Source organism: Vanellus vanellus (genome assembly GCF_965231255.1).
Source record: "Vanellus vanellus genome assembly, chromosome: 7".
Lineage (NCBI taxonomy): Eukaryota > Metazoa > Chordata > Aves > Charadriiformes > Charadriidae > Vanellus > Vanellus vanellus.
Genome location: NC_138912.1, coordinates 3,401,294 through 3,420,382, shown reverse-complemented (window position 1 = coordinate 3,420,382; position 19,089 = coordinate 3,401,294). Strand labels below are relative to the sequence as shown.

At 41.7% G+C, this 19,089-nt stretch overlaps 1 protein-coding gene across 1 annotated transcript in view; it reads right to left on the bottom strand.

Annotated features, from left to right (window-relative positions):
- INSYN2A (inhibitory synaptic factor 2A) overlaps window positions 1-6,448 on the bottom strand; it is a gene marked incomplete at its 3' end in the record, with an annotated part of 33,410 nt that extends 26,962 nt beyond the window's left edge. The window contains exon 1 of the mRNA XM_082486491.1: window positions 5,199-6,448. Within this exon, the coding sequence (XP_082342617.1) occupies window positions 5,199-6,430 (1,232 nt within the window). The 5' untranslated portion in view covers window positions 6,431-6,448. The remainder of the gene's footprint in view (window positions 1-5,198) is intronic.
- Window positions 6,449-19,089: the final 12,641 nt, after the last annotated feature.

Below are 19,089 nucleotides of genomic sequence, written 5' to 3'. Positions count from 1 at the left end.
GTGTACTGTGTTTGGGAACGATCTGCAAATGATACATAATCTGAAATACAGAGCTGTAGCGAGGGTGAAGGTATGAGAATTTAGGAGGTGGTCTCAGGTAGAATCAAAATGAACGTGACTGCTCCAAGGAACAGCAAAATAGATGTCTGACAGATCCCAGAGTTGAAAATAAAGCTAGAGATCGTAGTCCTGTTCCAAAGGACTGCTGTCACGCTCTCTTAAAACCTGGTGCTACTCAGTGTATGATACAATTTGTGCATCACAGATGGAATTTGTTGTATTCTTTCTGTTTTTCACATATTTGTTGCGCAACTGTTTTCTGCTGTTAAGCTTATCTATCTATTGCTTCCCTCCATTTCCTGGTTTTCTCTTAGAAACGATTTTCTTTAACTTTCCCTGTGCCATGTCTGTAATTGAAAAAGCAAAACAAACCCAAAGGGGGGGCGAAATCCCAACTGAAACCGTGTCATATCATTTCTGCAGCCAGCCCGTTACTTCCAAAGGCTGTGCTTTCCGAGGCTGCATTCTTGTAAGCTCTTTAAGCTTTCTTTTCTCACGTGAAATAAGGAACTCCCCAGTTTTTAAGCGTATTGGCTCGTGCGTGTAGATGGATTGAGTTAGACAGCAGAGGTTGTTACTACCTTTATTTGCTCTCTCTCCTTCATCTGAGCTGAATTGCTGGACCGGGCTTGAAGTGGCTTCTGAAAAGGAGAAAAGCAAACAATCTGGGCAATAATTGCTTTGGCTATGTGACTTTCATTTGCCATCATTCCTGAGTCAGGATGATAAGTCTACTCTCAGCTCCTGTGACCTTGAGGATGATTGCTTGCAGTGTTTTTTAGGCAGCAGTATTTGGGTGAGGATGCTTTCTCTGCACCAGGGGAAGCGCTCCTCTCCTCTTTGCTTCAAATGTCTGTCCAGACGCACACAGTATTGGTTTATGTTCTGCTTAGAAATGATAATAAGAGACACAAATATCCCTTATTCATCGGAAAACGTGAAATGACTTTTAAATTCCGTCCATGAGAACGTGTTCTTTCAAAGCCTCTTTGAAGGAGCCGGGCACTGCTCGGTTCATGAATGTTTGTCGAGAGCTCTTTAAATTCCGGAACCACCGTCGACTAATAAATGAATATAAATTATCTCTGAAACAGGTTCATTTAACTCTTGTCTAATGTGTAGCATTTGGCCTGTCAGAGTCAAAATACTGTGACTTATTTTTGTATGGCAAATTGAGTACTTTGTTTACTAAAATTGCTGATTTGTTGTATAATGAGCAGGACCTAGATCACTGTTACTTTTCACGGGAAGGATTTAAAGGGCAGGTCATCGGGGTTCTCCAGCTGCAAAATGGTTTTGATTATCTGTTCCTCTTCTGTGACATATTTCCTAGATGGTATCGTAGTTAGCCAGCTTTAGGAATTAGTGACTTGCATTTAGCTTTCAATCCTGTTGTCCTTATTGAAGCTCCATACCAATAAACAGAGCAGAATTTGGCTTGCTTAATTGAGTGCACTGTATCTGCAGATGGATAAATATGTCTATAGTTGATATAGATTGCTAATGGTTTACTAGAAGATAAATCAAACATCATTTGGAGCATAAAACTTGTTCTGTGTTGTAAAGCTGCACCTTGCGTCATGTAATATTCAACATTTTTCCAACTTTGAGCCGGAAATGTGAATTGAAGCTGTAGCTGTTACTTCTATTCATGCATGACTTCACACAAATGGAATGCCTTTTGCTGTGATGTATATATTTCTTGTGTGTGTGTAGAAGCTTCCACATAGTAAGATATAATTTGCCAAATATTTAGTAAACAATGATGCACATACGAAATACACAGTTTTAATAATTTCCTTTGATCTCGGGGGGTCACAGGCTAGCGGTAATGATTCCTACCCCTGATGGTAAGAGCTGTGTTTCCCGATGGCCTGAATTTTGCATTCTGTGCCCAATACATGGGGCCTGATCCCAGGTCGGAGGAAGAGAGGAGTCACGCTGCACCCTCCACGGCTGGGATTCGGCAGAGTGAGGTGAGCTCTCGGCCCCGTCGCGGGTGAGAGCTGCCCCGTGCTCCTCTTCCTCCCCCCGTGGATTTTCCCTTCCCTTTCAGCAGAGTCGAGTGCTGTATGTTGTTGCTAATTGCAGATAATGTAGTACTGACATTTCGAAAAGTATACAGAGATGATATTCACCCAAAGGATGATACTACTGTCTTCAGAGATGCTGATACAATTTTGCTGGCATAGACTCATTTAGTGATGAATTGCAGTAATAGCAGTTCAAGACCTACAGCATATTAGTGAAAATGAATCCACTGAGCACTCGTCCCATGGCACTACAAGAGCACTTAAAGAACACCGATTTTCTTGAAGGGAGAAAAATCTGATTAAGAGATTTAGCTGTGAGCTTGGTGGTGTGTTAGTTTATTTATTTTTTTACCAGCAGTGTGTTATTTGTATTTGTTTCTTGATATATGTTATTGTAAGGAATTTAATATACATAAGAAAACCAGGAGAGTGCCATAAACACTGAACACTATTTCTGTTTTAGCAGATGTAAGACTCGTATATGCTACAGTAAGCAGAGACGTAGCAGTACTACTGGTTCTAATTTCTTGTTATAAACTGACCTAACACCTTATAAAAGGAAAAGCGATCAACGTGCTAAAATTGATATGTAATAGTTTGTGTCCACAGTGGTGGGTCTCTGTGGCAAAAATGTTGTAGAAATGAATGCAATAATCAGGCAGAATTATTCTAATAAAAGGATGGGGCAACCTATTATTGAAATAGTTGTCTAATTTGAGGGAAATAGGGATAAAGACAGGCTTCGTGATAATAATGCGCTGGTGGTTTGCACGAGAACAGAGTGTTCTTTCAGCTCTGGAGTGTGATCAGCGGAGAACAGAAATGTCCCAGGCGTAATGCTGGACGCCCTTGTGCAATCTCCTTTAAAATCACCCAGGCGCTAGGAAATTAGAGGGATCTGGAATACAGGAATGCCTAAAACAGGAGAAAATGCTCAAGTATGCATCTCCCTTCCTTCCTCCGTCCCATCTCTCCATCCTTCATGCCTCGCAGGGAGGGGGCACATTTGGGACACGCCTGGAGCGTATGGAAGAGCAGCTGAAAGCGGCTCCGAGCAGAAACCTGTTTCTGCTCTCACTGTTTAGGTGGCACCTTTGTATATCGTGTTTAAAACAACCCCCCTATCTGAAAGCTCACTTTGATTGGCAGATACTTTGCTTCCAATTTTAATTAACCTCAGTCACTGGTGTTACTGCCACTGGTTACAGTTAACGCCAAAGAATCATTAAAACATTTTAATGGTCCCTTCCACATACCACAACGTGTTTGTAAAGGTTTCAAAATGTGTGATGTATCTATAGGTGGTGATTTCACCATTGCTGGGGAACCTTTGGGGGGGGAAGCAAAGGAGTGCTAATAAATAGTCAAATTTTGCTTTTGGTCAAATGTAATGTAGTCTGGCAGACTCCATTGCACAAGGCTGTGTGTATAAGAGGCAGCAGAGATACTGAGAAGAACTGGAGTTTATGCATAGTTCCACTATTTTAGGCTTAATATAGGCTACAGCTTTGTCAGCTTTGACACCTTTAGAAGGACTATTTGAGGATACGAGCGAGCATGGATAGTTTGGGCAAGACCTCTTCTGTGCTCAGGGCAGGGATGTGCTCCTAATGTTGGCTACATTAAATGGGTCTGCTTACGTGAGGGCAATAAAAAAAAAAAACACGATTATTTGCTGCACCTGTTGCTCTACTATCTTGGGGAAAAAAATAAAAAATCGATACGTAAGTGTATGGAGGGAGCATTGGTATTTATGGCAAATGACTGTGGGTAGCTGTGTGTGTTCGTATACACGGGGTTCTCAATGATCAGGTGATGAGTTATGATGAAGAAATATTTTGCTGTATTTTGTGATTTGACAAGCAGCATGCCACTTCTTTCCAATTCTCTTGCAGTTTCTGTAAGTTAAGACAGTCAGAGGAGTTCTTTTTCTCAATAACAATTAAAAAATGAGTAAATCGGTAAGCCTGTGTTGCTTTCAGCTAGACCAAGCAGCTTCCCAGTCTGAAGATCCAGGATGTGACAAGGTATTCTGAAAATACTGTAACCAGCTGTAAAATAAACTAAAAATGCTAAGGCTTTGTTGACAGCATTGTCCAACAGCTAAGATGATTTTTTGATGAAAAACATTTTGAATTTTTAGGGTTAACGAGGTGTTTTCTACATTCCTAGAGAAAGAATTGAATTATAAATCTTAAGATATACCTTTGACTCAAATTAAAACATGTGCTTCTTCAAGTAGCAAGAGTTACTGGTTTGTAATTTTAAAATCCAGATTTCCTCTGACAAATTGCGATTTAATTACAGAAGTACTTAAAAACACACAAACAGTGCATCGACATTTTGAGGTGCATTCATTGAATGAAGATTAGTGAACTCAGGCAAGTAAGTCTGAAAAACGCTTGTTAAGGTAACGTAAGAGGGTTGAACCATGTAGGTAAAGACTAAAGGTTGTTCTGTGTTTTTGTAACTATTATTTGTAATGCCTTACAGGTTGATTAAAGTAACATAAGTTAAGGATAAACAAAATGTTGTTTCTTTATGCTCAAGTTTGCTGCCTCTAGAGTACTGCGAGTGCTGTAAAGAAGACTTTGATATTCAAAGTTTTCATTTAATTTCCTTCTGAAAGAAGTATCATTAAAAATTCAGAAGGTGAAAGTAAACCAGACAAGATCATATGCCATTAATGGAATTACATTAAGAGTTGTAATAATATCCCTTAATCTTAAAAAGGTAAGTCTCTTACAGAATTAAGGTTTTTCTGCCGCTTTTCATGCCGCGTTGAGGTATTATGGTTAATACAAGCTGCTGATGTGAAAGCATCCTCACTAATCCTTGTTTGGAGAGCAGCTCGTTCTGCGCCGGGTAGAAAAGGTACGAGAAAAGATATTACAGGTCCTTCGTTAAACGACCACTGAATTACATCCTAGGACAAGCAGATCCCAGATCTGCGAATGCCGCTGGCGGGTCTCCCTGGGAGACCTCCCTGGTCTGCGTGAGCACGGCCAGCGGGGACGTCTCGGTGTGCTGCGGCGGAACAAGGGCAGGACTTGTTAGAAAAGGCATTTAAAACAACTCATACTCGTTTAAAAAGCTTCTACTCACCCTTCTCTGTGAGCTTCTCCTTTCTCTAGCTCCTGTATAACACCCAACAACACTTTTATGGTTTCCTGACTAGAGCTGATCAAATTTTCCATCATCTGAAGCTGCGCTTTCAAGTCCACAACTTCGGTGTGAGGCACGATTTGTTGGCATTCCTCGCTCACCGCCACGGCCGCCCGGCATGGCTGGCTCTCCTCCGTGGGCGAAACCTTGATCTGCAGGCTCTGGTCGTTACATTCGGTGGCTTGGCACTGCGCCTGTGACGAGCAGGCGCCGGCATCTCCCGCCCGGGGCTGAACACCGTTCAGGTGCACGGTCCTCTTTTTGTCCTCCTCGGCTATGGGGCACGGGGACCAGTCGGTCTCGGCCGTGAGGTTGGACAGGTCGGACTGCGAAGCGTTTGAACTGGCCGCCGGTAAATAAACGGTGGCCACTTCAGTCTTGAAGACCCTCCCGTGGAGGGGTTGAGTGGCCTCCTCGCTCCCTGGCCGCCCCACCGCCTGTCTCCCTCGGCCGGGCGGCCGGGCAGTGGCGGTGGGCTCCTCCGAAGCCGGATCGGCCGAGTTTGGGAGAGGTGGCAGCGGCTCTTTGGGAGAGCTGTGCAAATGGCCGCCGGCCCAGGCCTCGGCCCCGTTGTCGCCAGACCCCGCGTTGCTGCGCTCGTGGATGTGGGAGATGAACTCGGCCGTCTGCAGGCTGCCGGCCTTCTTGCTCCACTGCACGGCCTCCCCTGAGCTCCTGCCGTCTTTGTCCTTCACGTCTATTAGAAACCCGTTGTTTTCACTCTTGAAGGTGTCGACCGTCGAGGCGCTTTTAAGAATATTCCCTTTTTTACGGTCCAGAGGAAAGGTCTGGTAACACTTTTTAAGATCAGGCGACGTCTGAACTCCTGTGCTCTTGGTGACGTTGGGTATGGACCTGCGGGCGGGCACCGTCATGTACTTGCGATAAGCCGTTTTGTAGGAGATGGGCTTGGCGTCCCTCTTGTCGGGATCCTGCGTGGTGGAGAGCTGCTTGTCCCTCTGCTCGTTCTGGGCCTCGCAGATATCTTTAAATCTCACCTGGAGGGCTTTGTTCCGTTTCTTAATCTGCCGGTTGGGATCCAGGGCGTATTTCATCTCCAAAGCGAGCGAAGCTGCTGGCTCTACTTCACTTTCCGAGGTGGTGAGTAAGCATTTGCCGGGCTCCTTACTCACCATGATGCCTGCACGCAAAAACAGTTCAAAAAGCCTCATGTTACAACAGAAATGCTACTTCCCCCCCCGAGCTGGCAATACGTGAGCTAACTTCCTCTGCCTTGAGTGAAACGGCTGCCGCTCGCGACCTTTTTGCTCGGTTCTTTTAATTAAGTCATGGTCCTTCACATCAGACTTGGGTGTTTCACTAGAAAATTGTGGGTTTTATCTGAATTTGTTAACATCTGCTCCTCAGAGAGGAGCAACGGGGCTGGTGAGGGGTCTGGAGCACACGTGTGGTGTTGGGGGTGTTCAGCCTGGGGGAGAGGAGGCTGAGGGGAGACCTCGCTCTCTACAGCTCCCTGAAAGGAGGGTGCAGAGAGGTGGGAGTCGACCTGTTCTGTCAAGTAACTGGTGATAGAACAAGAGGAAATGGCTTCAAGTTGCACCAAGGGAAGTTTAGAATGGATATTAGGAAGAATTTCTTTACTGAAAGGGTCATCAGGCATCGGAACGCGTTACCCAGGGCAGTGGTGCAGTCCCCATCCCTGGAGGGATTTAAGGGTCGTGGAGATACAGTGCTCAGGGACATGGTTTAGTGGTGGGCTTGGCAGTGTTGGGTTAAGGATTGGACTAGATGGTCTTACAGGTCTCTTCCAATCTAGGAGATTCTGTGATTCTATGAGCGGGGCTCAACCTGGTTTTTGTGGCACCGGGAGTTTTTTCCAGCCCCCTTTCAGAGGGAAGTAGAGGGAAAATGAAAACCAAAGTGTGTTTGTACAAATGAAGAGAAGTCTATAGCACTGACCACCCCTTAATGCTCCTTTAATGCAAATTCTTAGCAGGAAGAAGTGTCAAACTGGCACTATTTTTCTGGTGCTCTTGCTTATGAAACGTGTTTCTTCTGTGTAATGTACTCTGCGAGAAAATTGGTTGTTAGAGGTGTCGTCATCTGGATTTTGTAAAAAATGTACTTCATAGCTAAACCTAAAACCTGGGTATAGATTAATTATTATTAGCAGTGGTACTGCTGCATGCAAGAAATTTCTGAACTATTGAAGTTTGTGGAAGAAGTCAGCAGTGCATCAATTAAGGTTTTGCTTCAGATGCAAAACAACCCATCCTTTACTAGAAGCAGTAATACGCCTTTATAATAGAGCTTCTTATCCCAAAGGATCCTAAAGCAGTAAAAGAAAAAAAAAAAAAAAAACGCAAAAAACCTGTGATGATTCACAGAAATGACTTAATCTGCGATTGAAAGACAAGCACCTCCTCAAGGATGAAAAGATGCCAACTGCTTAACGCAGCACAGAGCAAAAAAACCCCAACAGCTCTCGCTCTGTACGGATCATACGGGATCTGCAGTAACTGGGTAGTTAAGACCTCATTTTTACACCTCATTTGAAGTTGTCGGTTTTACTCTCCTCTTGCACAAATTTCTCCCTAATGCTGAGATTTACTGAATTACCAAATTCCCACTTAATCCAAGTATTCTGCATGTATCTCCTGTTTAAACACCCACGTACCCGCGGAGGCACTCAGAGTACAATGTAAAATGAGTAAAGGGACTTTCAGGTGTGGTATTTGAAATGCATTTTTAATTAAAATTCTTTTGTCTATTAAATAAAAAATGTGAAACTCTTCAAGAGTTAAGCACCGCATTAGGGTATGTTTTATAAAGTCAACTCAGTGGCACAAGTGAGTGAATCCTTGTGACTAGTCTATATTTAGTTTTAATTTAAGAAAACATAATGGGGAAATTATTGTAAATGGAAAATTGAACGTTTATGGCTTTTTAAAAGTAATAGTAACGTTTCCCAAAAGTTACTAAGACACACACATGTGCGTGGCAAACTATAGTGAGAGGTTGGACTCCTGGGTTAGCAAACTGCTTTTTAAGTCTCATGCACAACTGTCATTACTTAATTGTTATTTTTTTTCATGTTTTACACCTTGGTCCCAGTAACTTGCAAACAAGTAACAAGTATTTTGGGGTCTGTCTAGTTTGCCTTTTACTCTCGAAGCTGTTGGGTGCAGGTGGGGGTGAGTGAGCAGCAGTCATTTGGGAGGGGAAGTTTCCATCTGGATCTGTGAGACGTAGTGCAAAGTCTGCAGAAGAAGGCAAAAAGGGGAAAAATGACGCAGAGTAGGGTGGTAAAGTCATCTTTTGTACATTGGGCCCTGCTGGGTGTAAGGTCAGTTATTCCTGTGCCTTTAATACATGATGTACAAGTACGGGCAAATTTTTGGTGGGGGGGAAAGATAAATTAACTACATATGAATGTCAGGAATTTTTTGTTCTAGTTGAAACCCTAAATAAGGAGTCAGTGGTGCTTTGTGGGGATTATCAGTATCCTGTACTGGCTGGTTTGGACTGTCTTTTAATTAGAGTAACATTTGCCGAGTGCAGTTATGCCCCTATTTCAGAGACATTCTGCATACAGAGCCTCACTGGTCCACCACTTCCAAAGATGGTGGTGGCAGGAAATCCATCCATCCATCCATCCATCCATCCATCCATCCATCCATCGTCTGTCTGCCTAAGGTGGAATTTTGGAATGCTTTAGTGAATAATGAAGTGTTGTATAAGATACAGACCTAATCCATTAGGCTGCAATTGGACAGACGTTACCTTTAGACACGTCTAAAAGATGTTGTAAAAACCACTGTCAAAACCAGAAACTCTGCACTGTCATTAATGCAGAACTACTGGAAGAAAATCTTCCATAAAGGTCTGGTGAGTTAATGAGTTTACCAAAAAACTAAATACATAAAAACAACAGCCGTTATATCCATTAGTTTTCAAATGTGCTAATGAGAGTTCATGCACTACTAAGAAATTGTAGCAAATAGGAAATGTTGCATTTACAAAGATGTGAAATATTCAGTAATTACATCTGAAGAGGAGGCACACATTTTGCCCATAAAAGAAGCTTACAAAAATCAGTCGTTAGATCTGAAAGACGCAGATTACAAACATCTCTTAGGATCCCTCAGAGTCGTCAAAGTGAGTTTTCTGGCACTTGGGTATTTGACAGTAGGATCCACTAACGTACAATTCATTCTGAAGTATCGGCTTAATATTTTATTAGTGTACCTCTGACCTCTCCCAATTTTCAGATTATTTGAGATACCACTTTAATCCAATAATCTCTGGGGCTGCTGGATCGCTGGGTCTGTTTGGAATGACTTAACAGATGGAATTAATGGAGTCTGTAACCCAGATGAAACCAGGAGTCTCTGATATTCTGCAGAATAGAAATAGATAAATGGGGTACTGTATTCTGTGATGCAGTTAATTTTAAGCATGTCTTTAATAGCCAATAAATTGATTCTTCAACAATTGCTTGTCTCCCTTTCCCGATTGCACGGGTCTGATTGATTTAGCTAATTTCGAGTTTTCTATTCCCAGTAGTAGCTTGGACTAATAATTTTGTAGATATCTGTGATTAAGAATGACAACAACCAAAAGAACTAGATTTTTTTAAGCCTTGCTCAGATCTCAACATCTCCGAGGAGAACTGTATGAGCGCATTTGATAAAAGAACAGGTGAGCAAACAGTCGATTGCAAGATAAATATTTACCGCGGAAGAGTTTATGCAATACTTTTTTGTTTTGCTTCATTTTTGTTTTGGCCAAGGTGTTGACTCCCAATTTGGCCTTACTTTGGCACTAGCGTTTACAGCGGTGTCTCCTGGGAGGTCTGGCTTCATGGTTCGACCTGCATGGGAGCTCGGAGCGTGCAGAGGTCTGCCCTCTTCCCGCTGAGGCTGGGGCCACCAGTCCTCCCGGTTCCCTGGGGAGCGCATCCTGGACCCGCCCCAGGAGGCTGGAAGAGCAGATCTCCCCCTAACGCCTTTCCTTTCCCTCCACCACTTCTCTGTAATTCTGCTGCCCATTACTCAGCGCGGTGGCGTTCTCTGGAGCGCAGGGCAAGGCTGGCATACCTAAAACGTGCGGCTGTGAAACACCACAGAACCTGCGGGATATTTGGATGCTTTAGGAAAATGCGGAGATGGAGTTTCTCAGTTTGCATGAGGACTGCAGAGTTTATGGCTTATTCTGTCGGGGGCTAATAAAGGCTTTGAACTGGAATTTTAGTTGCCGATGCCAATTAAATACAGATAATAGATTTAAACTTTTTGTTTGTAGGTACTCTAAACAAACCCTGATTGCATGAGATGATTTGCTAAGCTAAATATTTAAGTAATCACAGAGCTTATTTTTCAGTTTTTAGACTTGATTTGTTTATAAACTTCTGGCTGATTACCCTGAAGCAGTGTTCCCTTATGTTTGAATATGGAAATAAACTATTAAATAATAATAATAAAAAAGTAATGCACAGAGAAGCCTTAAGTTAGTGTAAGATCTTTTGGGGTAAGTTATGGAAACTACCTTCTTCATTATCTCAGGTTCTCCATAGCATGTTTTATTCAATGCAGTAAATCTTTCCCTTTCAGTTCTCCATTTATTGATGCTGTCCAGATTTCCTCCCCCCAGTTCAGCGATGCAACGGGCATTTCTAGGCAGGAGACCTGTTTTATGTGATTCAGGCCTCAGGTATGAGGAGCAGTGGGTTCCCAACAGTCCCGTTCAAGTCTGTGTCAGCAGGTAAAGCTTAAGTAAATCTTTGCAGGACCTCCACTTTTAATCCCAAACTCTGCAAAGGCACTGCACTATGCGGTGAATTATACTGTTGAATTTCCAGATTGATTTGTTAATTTAATTTTATGTGTGTCAGTTTTATGATACAGGAGTATACTCAAAGACTAAATGTGTTAATAAGCAGAGTGGAGTTCAACTTTCCAAGTTCCCAATGCAGATGAAAGGCATAGATTTCGGTCGGTGTGTTTTCAGACCAAATGAAGGCTTTAGCGATGCAGCTCCAAATTTCTGTGCACGTATGTAATAGCTTAAAGGAAAAATAATGCAATGGATTGCAAATAATTGGGCTTTACCGTGTAAAGGAAGGCTCATTAGTGATTCGCAACGTCTTTAAGCTTCTGAATATACAGAGGCTGTACTTTCTCACGAGACATCCCCCCGCCACGTATGCCGTTTTTATATGTCCAAGTATTAGCATAAAATGTGATAATACATACTTGTTTTTCAAAAACTATCTGATGTCTATAAGTCGCCTTGTAAGCGTATATGTAGACTATAATACGCTTCTATTGTTAAAAATAAACATTTGAAAGAAATTTGGATTTACTGCCTATAAACAAATACAAGATGGAAGCTTATTCTATGCTAATTCTAAGTACACCATCGTGTAAACTGCTGATAGCGACCTGAGGATATTTTACATGTAATCTAAATGGTTTTCTTAATTTTGAGTTAAATAGACTTCTTCTAATATCGTATTATTTCTTCGACTTTCAGACATTTCGACTTCTCACTAAATTCACTTAGGACTATTTTCAGTCTTTTAAAAGGAATCCAGTTGTTAGATTAACTGACCGTGTTGTTAGGTTACCAACATAAAAATCATATAGTGGTATCCTATAGTAGTAAGCAATGTTCAGTAAACAAAACTGTACTGGTAAAAATGTTGGAAAATATGAACGATCTTAGCCAGTTATAAATTATTAGTTGTTTGCAGAAACTTTTCCTGCATGTTACAATTTTTTTTATAGAGTTTTAATACAAAAGTATGAGGATAACATGACTTACAGATAAATTCAAGGGCGTAGGTATGCTCAGCTTTTGCAGTCTAAAAAGTACTGATGAATATTATTAGGAAAAAACCCCGATATATCAATTGATATACAAAACTGATGTGGTAGACCAGTCTGTCTTCCTCTTATCAGAATTGTTCATGTAGAATAATAGACTTCGCAGTGCTGGTAAATGTCAAACTAGGTTTTGGGTTGGGTTTTTTTTTTTTTTTTTTTGTTAAATCTGTTTTGAAACCCTTAGGCACTGAACTTGAATTTTCTCTCTCTTGAACTTCCTTATTTATTGCTCAACACTGAATTCATTCTTATTGCTGCATTTATGTATTCTGTATTTTATCAAGTAGAGGGTGAATTGCGCTTGCCTTATAATCTTCCTGTTTTGAGAAGTTTGCACCACTTCAATGAATTACAGAGCATTACTACCGTTTGCCAAAATTGGTGCTTTTCAGCCTGTGGTCTGGAGACGCTTGGAGATTTCTCACCTGCATTATTGCTGTGTGTGCTAGAAAAGAAAGCTGCTGTACGCTCCCGAGCAGAATTACAGCTCGTGGAGGGTTATATTTTCACTGACAAAAATTAATAGGCTGCAACAAAGTCTACTAACCTAGACTGATCCTTTAGTTTTTAGTTACATTCTCCTGCAAAAAAACAGCTTTGGGATGCATTATTTAGAAATAATGCATTGCACGAAACTAAAAAGGTTTGGTAGAATTGTGACGGTCATTAGTACCATTTCAAAAAATGGATCTATCGATCATCTAGTTTCAGTGATGACATATGATAGTTTTGTAATTGCCTTGAAAGTCTTCCTTTGGAATAAACATGATCATATGGCATTTGATTTGTCTTTTTTTTTTTTTTTTCCTTTTCTCCCATCCATTGGTAGGCTCTGTAAGAATGATGTACAAAAATTGTATCCTCGCTAATGGCTGAGGTAAACAATAAATGCCTTTAAATGCTCTTGTTAGCTTCAGCTTTAGAACTAAAACTGGTAACAAATAAAATGTATGATTTAATAAGCCTGTAGAATCTTAGATAAAACAGTGATCAATTGTAGGATAAAATGGTTAATTTTAAGATTTTCCTTAGAAAACAAAACGATTTCCCTGAACACACAAGCTGTCTTCTGTAATTTCGACATGTCTACTATGTGTTCTGAACACAAATTTTAAGAATACTTAGGTTTTGTTGCTTCCTATATTGTTACATGCATGAAATTAAAAGGAATGCATTCAATGCAATAAAATCCTGTACAATAAGGGTTACTTTTCCCATAGTACTTTTCTGCAACTAATAGTAACACTAACAGGAGATTGCACATGCATTAAAAACAATACAGACCCCGAATTAATAACTATTAAAGTCATATTGGAACAAATGCAACGTCAAAAGATCCTCCCTATCAATTCATAGTGTTGTTATAATGTCAAATGTTTGCAAGGGTTTAGTGCACTGGAAAAGATAACTTTACTATTAAAAGAATTATGCTTATTCTTTCTTATTGTGCTATGCAGCCATTGCTGCTATGAAAATCTGAGTAAAGGTTTATTAGCATTATTTTGCCATGTAAATCAGTGCAACTCTTTGTCAGTGTTACAGCTGGTACTCGCAGTATAAGGATGCTGCTGAGGACGTGTTGCTAGGAGAATCACAAATAGTTTTGCTTATACTGTACTGTCTTCCAGGAGTCCAAAAGCCCGCGTACTTTCACTGGAAGGCTTCTTCATTTTTATGGGACTTTCTGTTAAATAATTTAAATAGCAAGCTGTTAAAAACAAGAGCTTAATGCAGACAAGGAACTGTCCTCATTGTCGAATACTAACTTTTAATTGTTCTTAGTAAAGATCCATAGTTTTTTTGGGTGTTCAGGAAAAAAAGACAACACCCAAATGACATGAGAAAAAAAAAAAAAAAGCAAAAGCAGTTCTGTTCTTTAGCTTCGGCCCATGGGTTTGCAGAACTGTCAGACCTGGAGAGAGTGCTGGGCGTGCTAGGGACCGGGACCGCGTCCAGACTGCAACATCGACACCAACTGCAGCTTCTTTCCTTTGCTGCCGTCGCTTTTCACGTGTTGGATGGGGTAGAGAGGAAAAAACGAGGTAAGTGGATTGCACTGCCGTGCTTCGGTCTTGCATCTTCAGTTTTGGCATGCAGGTGACGGAAAGGCACCGTGGTGCTGAGGTTGGGTGAGGTGCGCGGCTCAGTGCGCTCCCCTGGGAACGCAGATTAGCTCACGGTATGGAAAATGGGTTTTGGAGTCTGTGCTAGAGCTTGCTACAAATGGGAGATGACAGACATGAATGCCTTTGCGGAGGTCGGTGGTTGTAAGGCATCAGAGCGTTGTCAGCTCCTTCTGCCTGGATTAGGGTTACGCGCAGCCGAGCCTCGGGAGTGGTGCTGAGCAACACAGCTGGGTAATCTAGGGCTAAACCCTGACATCGTTAGCAGGATATTAATTGGTGAATAATGTCAGTCTAGGAGATTGTGTTTGCACTCCAGCGCTGTCAGCGGTCACCAAGAAAGAAAGGCTGTGTAATTTTCCCCTTCTTGAGGAACATGTTTGTGGGCAGTTTCTGGTTTCAAGCAGGTTCTGGCCCTGCTGGAACTGTAAATCATCAATGTGCAGTGAGACCTGAGCGTGCTGATGTTGGTGAAAGAAGAGAGAAATGCACAAACCAGTTTGATTTCTGCAATAGCAAAGGCTCCTACAAAAATGAGCATTAGTTACCCGAAAAGAGGGATATCGGTAGAGCAAAACGCTGTGCTTTACTTGCTGTACTGCAAGTGAATAAGTCCCTCACACGGTAAAACCTCTTTCACAAAAGTTGGTTCTAAGGTGCTTTTGAAATAAGTAATGTGAAGGAAGAGCCAAACTCTGATGTGAGGGGGAGTTGTCTTAAACTTCAATGTGGGTATGAATGCCCCAAATCTCAACTCCCAAAGCCCTCACTTTCTCATCAAACCTGAGGGCTCCAGGAGAAGGACTGGAATTGATGGGTAGCACTGGTAAACGGCGCGTTCGGTATCAGCAGGGAGAATGTTTTGGGTTTGATGTGGGAAGAACTGGGTGGAGATAAAGAGAGAGACAATGAGAACGTGCAAAGACGGCGTGGAGGTGAAGAACAACCTGCTCCCAGGGTTTGCAGACCTGGGAGATGACGTGGAGTAAGATCTCAAAATGAACATTCTGGTGATGGTGTTTTAGGATGGGTTATTTGTGATGTGGATGATGGAGTGTATTAAAGTAATAATTAATTGGAGATCCTCTTAAGAATATTCATATGCCCCTTTTGTCCATTCGAGCTATGTACTCTGCTTGTCTGAAGCTGCGGGATTGTGGCTGAGAACTCCCCTCTTATTAATGGGAATTGCCTGACAATGCTCGAGGCACCAGAACTGTCTACGAGACAGATAATTTGCGTCATGTTTATTGTGGCTTTGTGTGTTTTTATACTATCACAAAGTGTGAATGCATGAATCCAATACATTATTCGCACCAACTTGCTCAGCCAGGACTGCCTAAAACGCAAAGATTCCTCTTGAATTCAGCAACTTAGGCTCAGTCTACAGAATGGATCAGAGTTATCGGTGTTACCAGGCAGCTCAAGCATAATTTCTGCTGAATTACTCTCTTCAGCATTGGGATGTTTTATCTGTCTCTTTGTCAGCTTCTTAGAGATATTGCTGTGTTTTATTTGCTGATGGTTTTGAGATACAAAAATATATTAAACTGATCCACAAGTTAAATTTCTTTACTTGTTGGAGATCTCCTCACTCGTTTCTGATTGTGTTTGCAGAAGAGAATAATGAATATAATAACAAAATGGGCACAAGCAACCAATTACTAATGTTTTGAAGGAGAGATTGGGCTTGCTGTAGTTTTTTTTTTTTTTTTTTAATTTATATATAAATACCTAAACATTACTGATTTCACTGAATTGTCTCCTCTTCCTTCTCCCAAGGAGAGCTAACCAGACCCAAACCACTTTTCATGCTGCCAACTTTAAAATACAATCCTGAATTTACACACCTGCTTTGTACTGAGCATCGTACTCTTTCAATTCTTAAGAGTCACTTGCACCGCGGTTCAAATGTTTGGGGCTCACTTGGGCTGTCTGACTGACATCAGCTTTGACCTCACCGACTTGGTCCAAGCGACAGCATCACAACTGTGCCGTGAGTGCTGCCGGCTGCGGTTTCCCGGGAAGCACCGAGCAGGCTTGCTGTGCTTCAGCGGGGATGTTACCGCCACCCAAACTACCCCGTTTAAAGTCAGTTTGGGTCTATCCGTCCACACTGTGGTCACGGTGGTGGGCTGTCATACCTGCGGTTTGCTTTGTGCGTCTCACTGAAATTTAATGAGACTTCTTAGTCCTGTGGCTTCGGTCACCGTGGAAGCGGGATGGGAGTGTTTAAGTTGTATAGGTATAGGTCTACCTATAGAGTTGTATAACTCTACCCAAATCTGGGTCTAAACACAAAATGATAATCTTTAACTAGTTGGAAATTGTGCTGGACGGTTTGGGCAGTATAGCAAAGGTTTTACAGCTTGAAGTGCTGTGGCTGTGATTTGTTTCAGAGGACTGTCTCTTGTATGACTGTATCGCTGACTAGGTGTCTGCGCTTTTCCTGGAGGTTACGAGAAAATGGAGAGGTGAGGAGGGGCAGGGATAAAGCAAGCAGGGAAGGGAGGAAACAAGCACAAACCAAGTAAATCCTTCTTTGTAAATCCTTCTTTGAAAGCTTTTGACACTTCCTCCTCGCTTGGACCATATGGAACGATCTCCTTTGCTTTTGTTTTTAAAACGGTTTAATTTTGTAACTATGTGGGCTTTATTTACAAGCATGCCATAGCAATCATGGACGGGCAAAAATAACACAAACTACTTGCTTCTCTATCCCATGGATGTCATAAACATGAGTTAAGGTTTGGGATTTTGCCAGTATTACTTCAGTACAAATAATAAGGAGTATCTGTACCAGGTAAAATGGCAGTAAAAGTAAATGCAGAGAGAGGAAAAAGTCTTTGGATGGTGTAGACTGCTAAAAAAAAAAAAAAAAAGGTGGTAATAGTCTCTCTAGAGATGGGCAGAATATTTCAGCTTTGCGTCTGAAGTAGCAGGATGTCCAGGTGGAAATCAATACGGGAGAAAGCGTTCTTCAGCACACAAAACTGGTGCTGAAAAAGGACCACACAGCCAAGGCAGACAGCAACTGTAGGAAAAAAAAAGCGTACAGAGGGCTTCCGCGCTGCTCCTTTGCTGCGAAAGAGTCAGTGTGCCGGGCCACGCGCTGCTTCTGCACGTCTTCTTAAGTCAGGCACAGAAGCCACCTGCTTACGTGTTCTTTAGTCCACTGTGTATCTGCGTTTTTAGCCTGTTTAATGAAACCCTGATGGTAAATGAGGATTTTGGAAAGCAGGCTGGTTAGTGTTCCTGCAGGAGAAGCAGCCAGTGCAGTGATGGGTTTATCTGAGACCGTTGTAGTCCTCTAACAAGATGTTCCTTTCCGCGTGTCACTGTCCCATCGCTCCCTTCTGCTCTCCTGAACTTGAAGTACTGCACTATGGGTGGATACTTTGGTTTCCTTTGCTTCTTGGTATTCAGATATTATTATTTTACTAGTTGTAGGGTTTTTTTTCATTGAAAATTAATACCAAAGTCTCATTTCAAATATTAGACATTCCCGTGTAATTTGGCTGCACTGAGCCACACAGCTGAACTTGCATGTACGTGAGCACACTGTGGGTGAGCATATTACTGGTTACAAACGACCACTCCAGTCTGTCTTTTTTAGTCGCTGCAACCTCAGATACATTTGGCCAAAACTGCATAGCGTTTGTGAGATGTTTAACGCACTTTTCTGATACATAGATTGGGGAATGTGACACGCAGTGGAGCTCCAGCACTTTCCCCTAAGGACAAAAATCTCTTGTAATGATAGATGAAGAAGTTCAGATCTGCACCCAAGTATCGTAGGACTCGGGGGCCTTCAGTCTCTCTAAACATCTCTGTTTAATTCAGACTGGGAAAATGGCCCTTAGTCTTCTACACTCCTCTCTATTGAAATCAGTAGATTTGGCTGGAAAAAAACTATTACTGGAGTAAAATCAGGTCTGGTATCTTTCCGCCACAGCAGGGAAAAAAAAACAGGCAAAGAGAAGGACTCCAAGAAGTGCTGTTTGATCACTGAATTGTTATTTTTGCAATCAATTATCTTTGCCTATGAGACTTGTGCTGATAGATATAACTGGAAGGCAGATGAATTTTGAGGCACTGATCCCCGTGACACTGTGCTGTGCAAACGTCTAAACAAGTTGAACTATTATCGAGAGTATTAAGGGATGAGCAGAGAGGCTGTCTTCTGCCTGAATGTAGTAAAATTGCAGTAAATAGAATCCGAAATGGGGATGTGCCACTAAAATAAGAGAATGCTCTGATCACGTTCTGTGTGGTCAATAATAATTAAAGATGGAATGTCAGTACCTACCGAGTTGTACCTCTGTCTGTTCATAGGTTATACGGTATGTTCTAAGCAGAATAAAAGCAGGCGCTGATTTTCAGAAGAAGAGATATGGAACTCCCACTGAATTTACCACTCAGATTTTTTTTTTTTTGCCTTATAAATATGCTCGTGATCCCATTTCCTTAAGGCCTATTTAATTTGCAAACTGATTAGTAAAAATATAGGGGAGTATCAGTCTATAAAATAGATTTGCTGCTTACATGTTTTTTAATATCTTGCACAAATTTTCAGCAGTTCTTTAAATAGTGGCTGTCATAAAGCAGAATATAAGACCTTTCTAATAGCTAGTTTAAAGAATCACGTGAATTTTTTATGTTCTCAAATACTCTAGATTTACTGTCATTTCCTCAAGTATGCATGAATTATGTGACTACACATCCTCCGTCCTCCCTGTCCGAGATGCCTATGGTTGGATAAGGAACTGCCTTGAGATATCACAGCTCAGTAGCTTTGTGAAGGTATCTTACATTCTCTACAGATTTTTGGGAAGCTAATAGGTTTCCCTGGCTTTCACG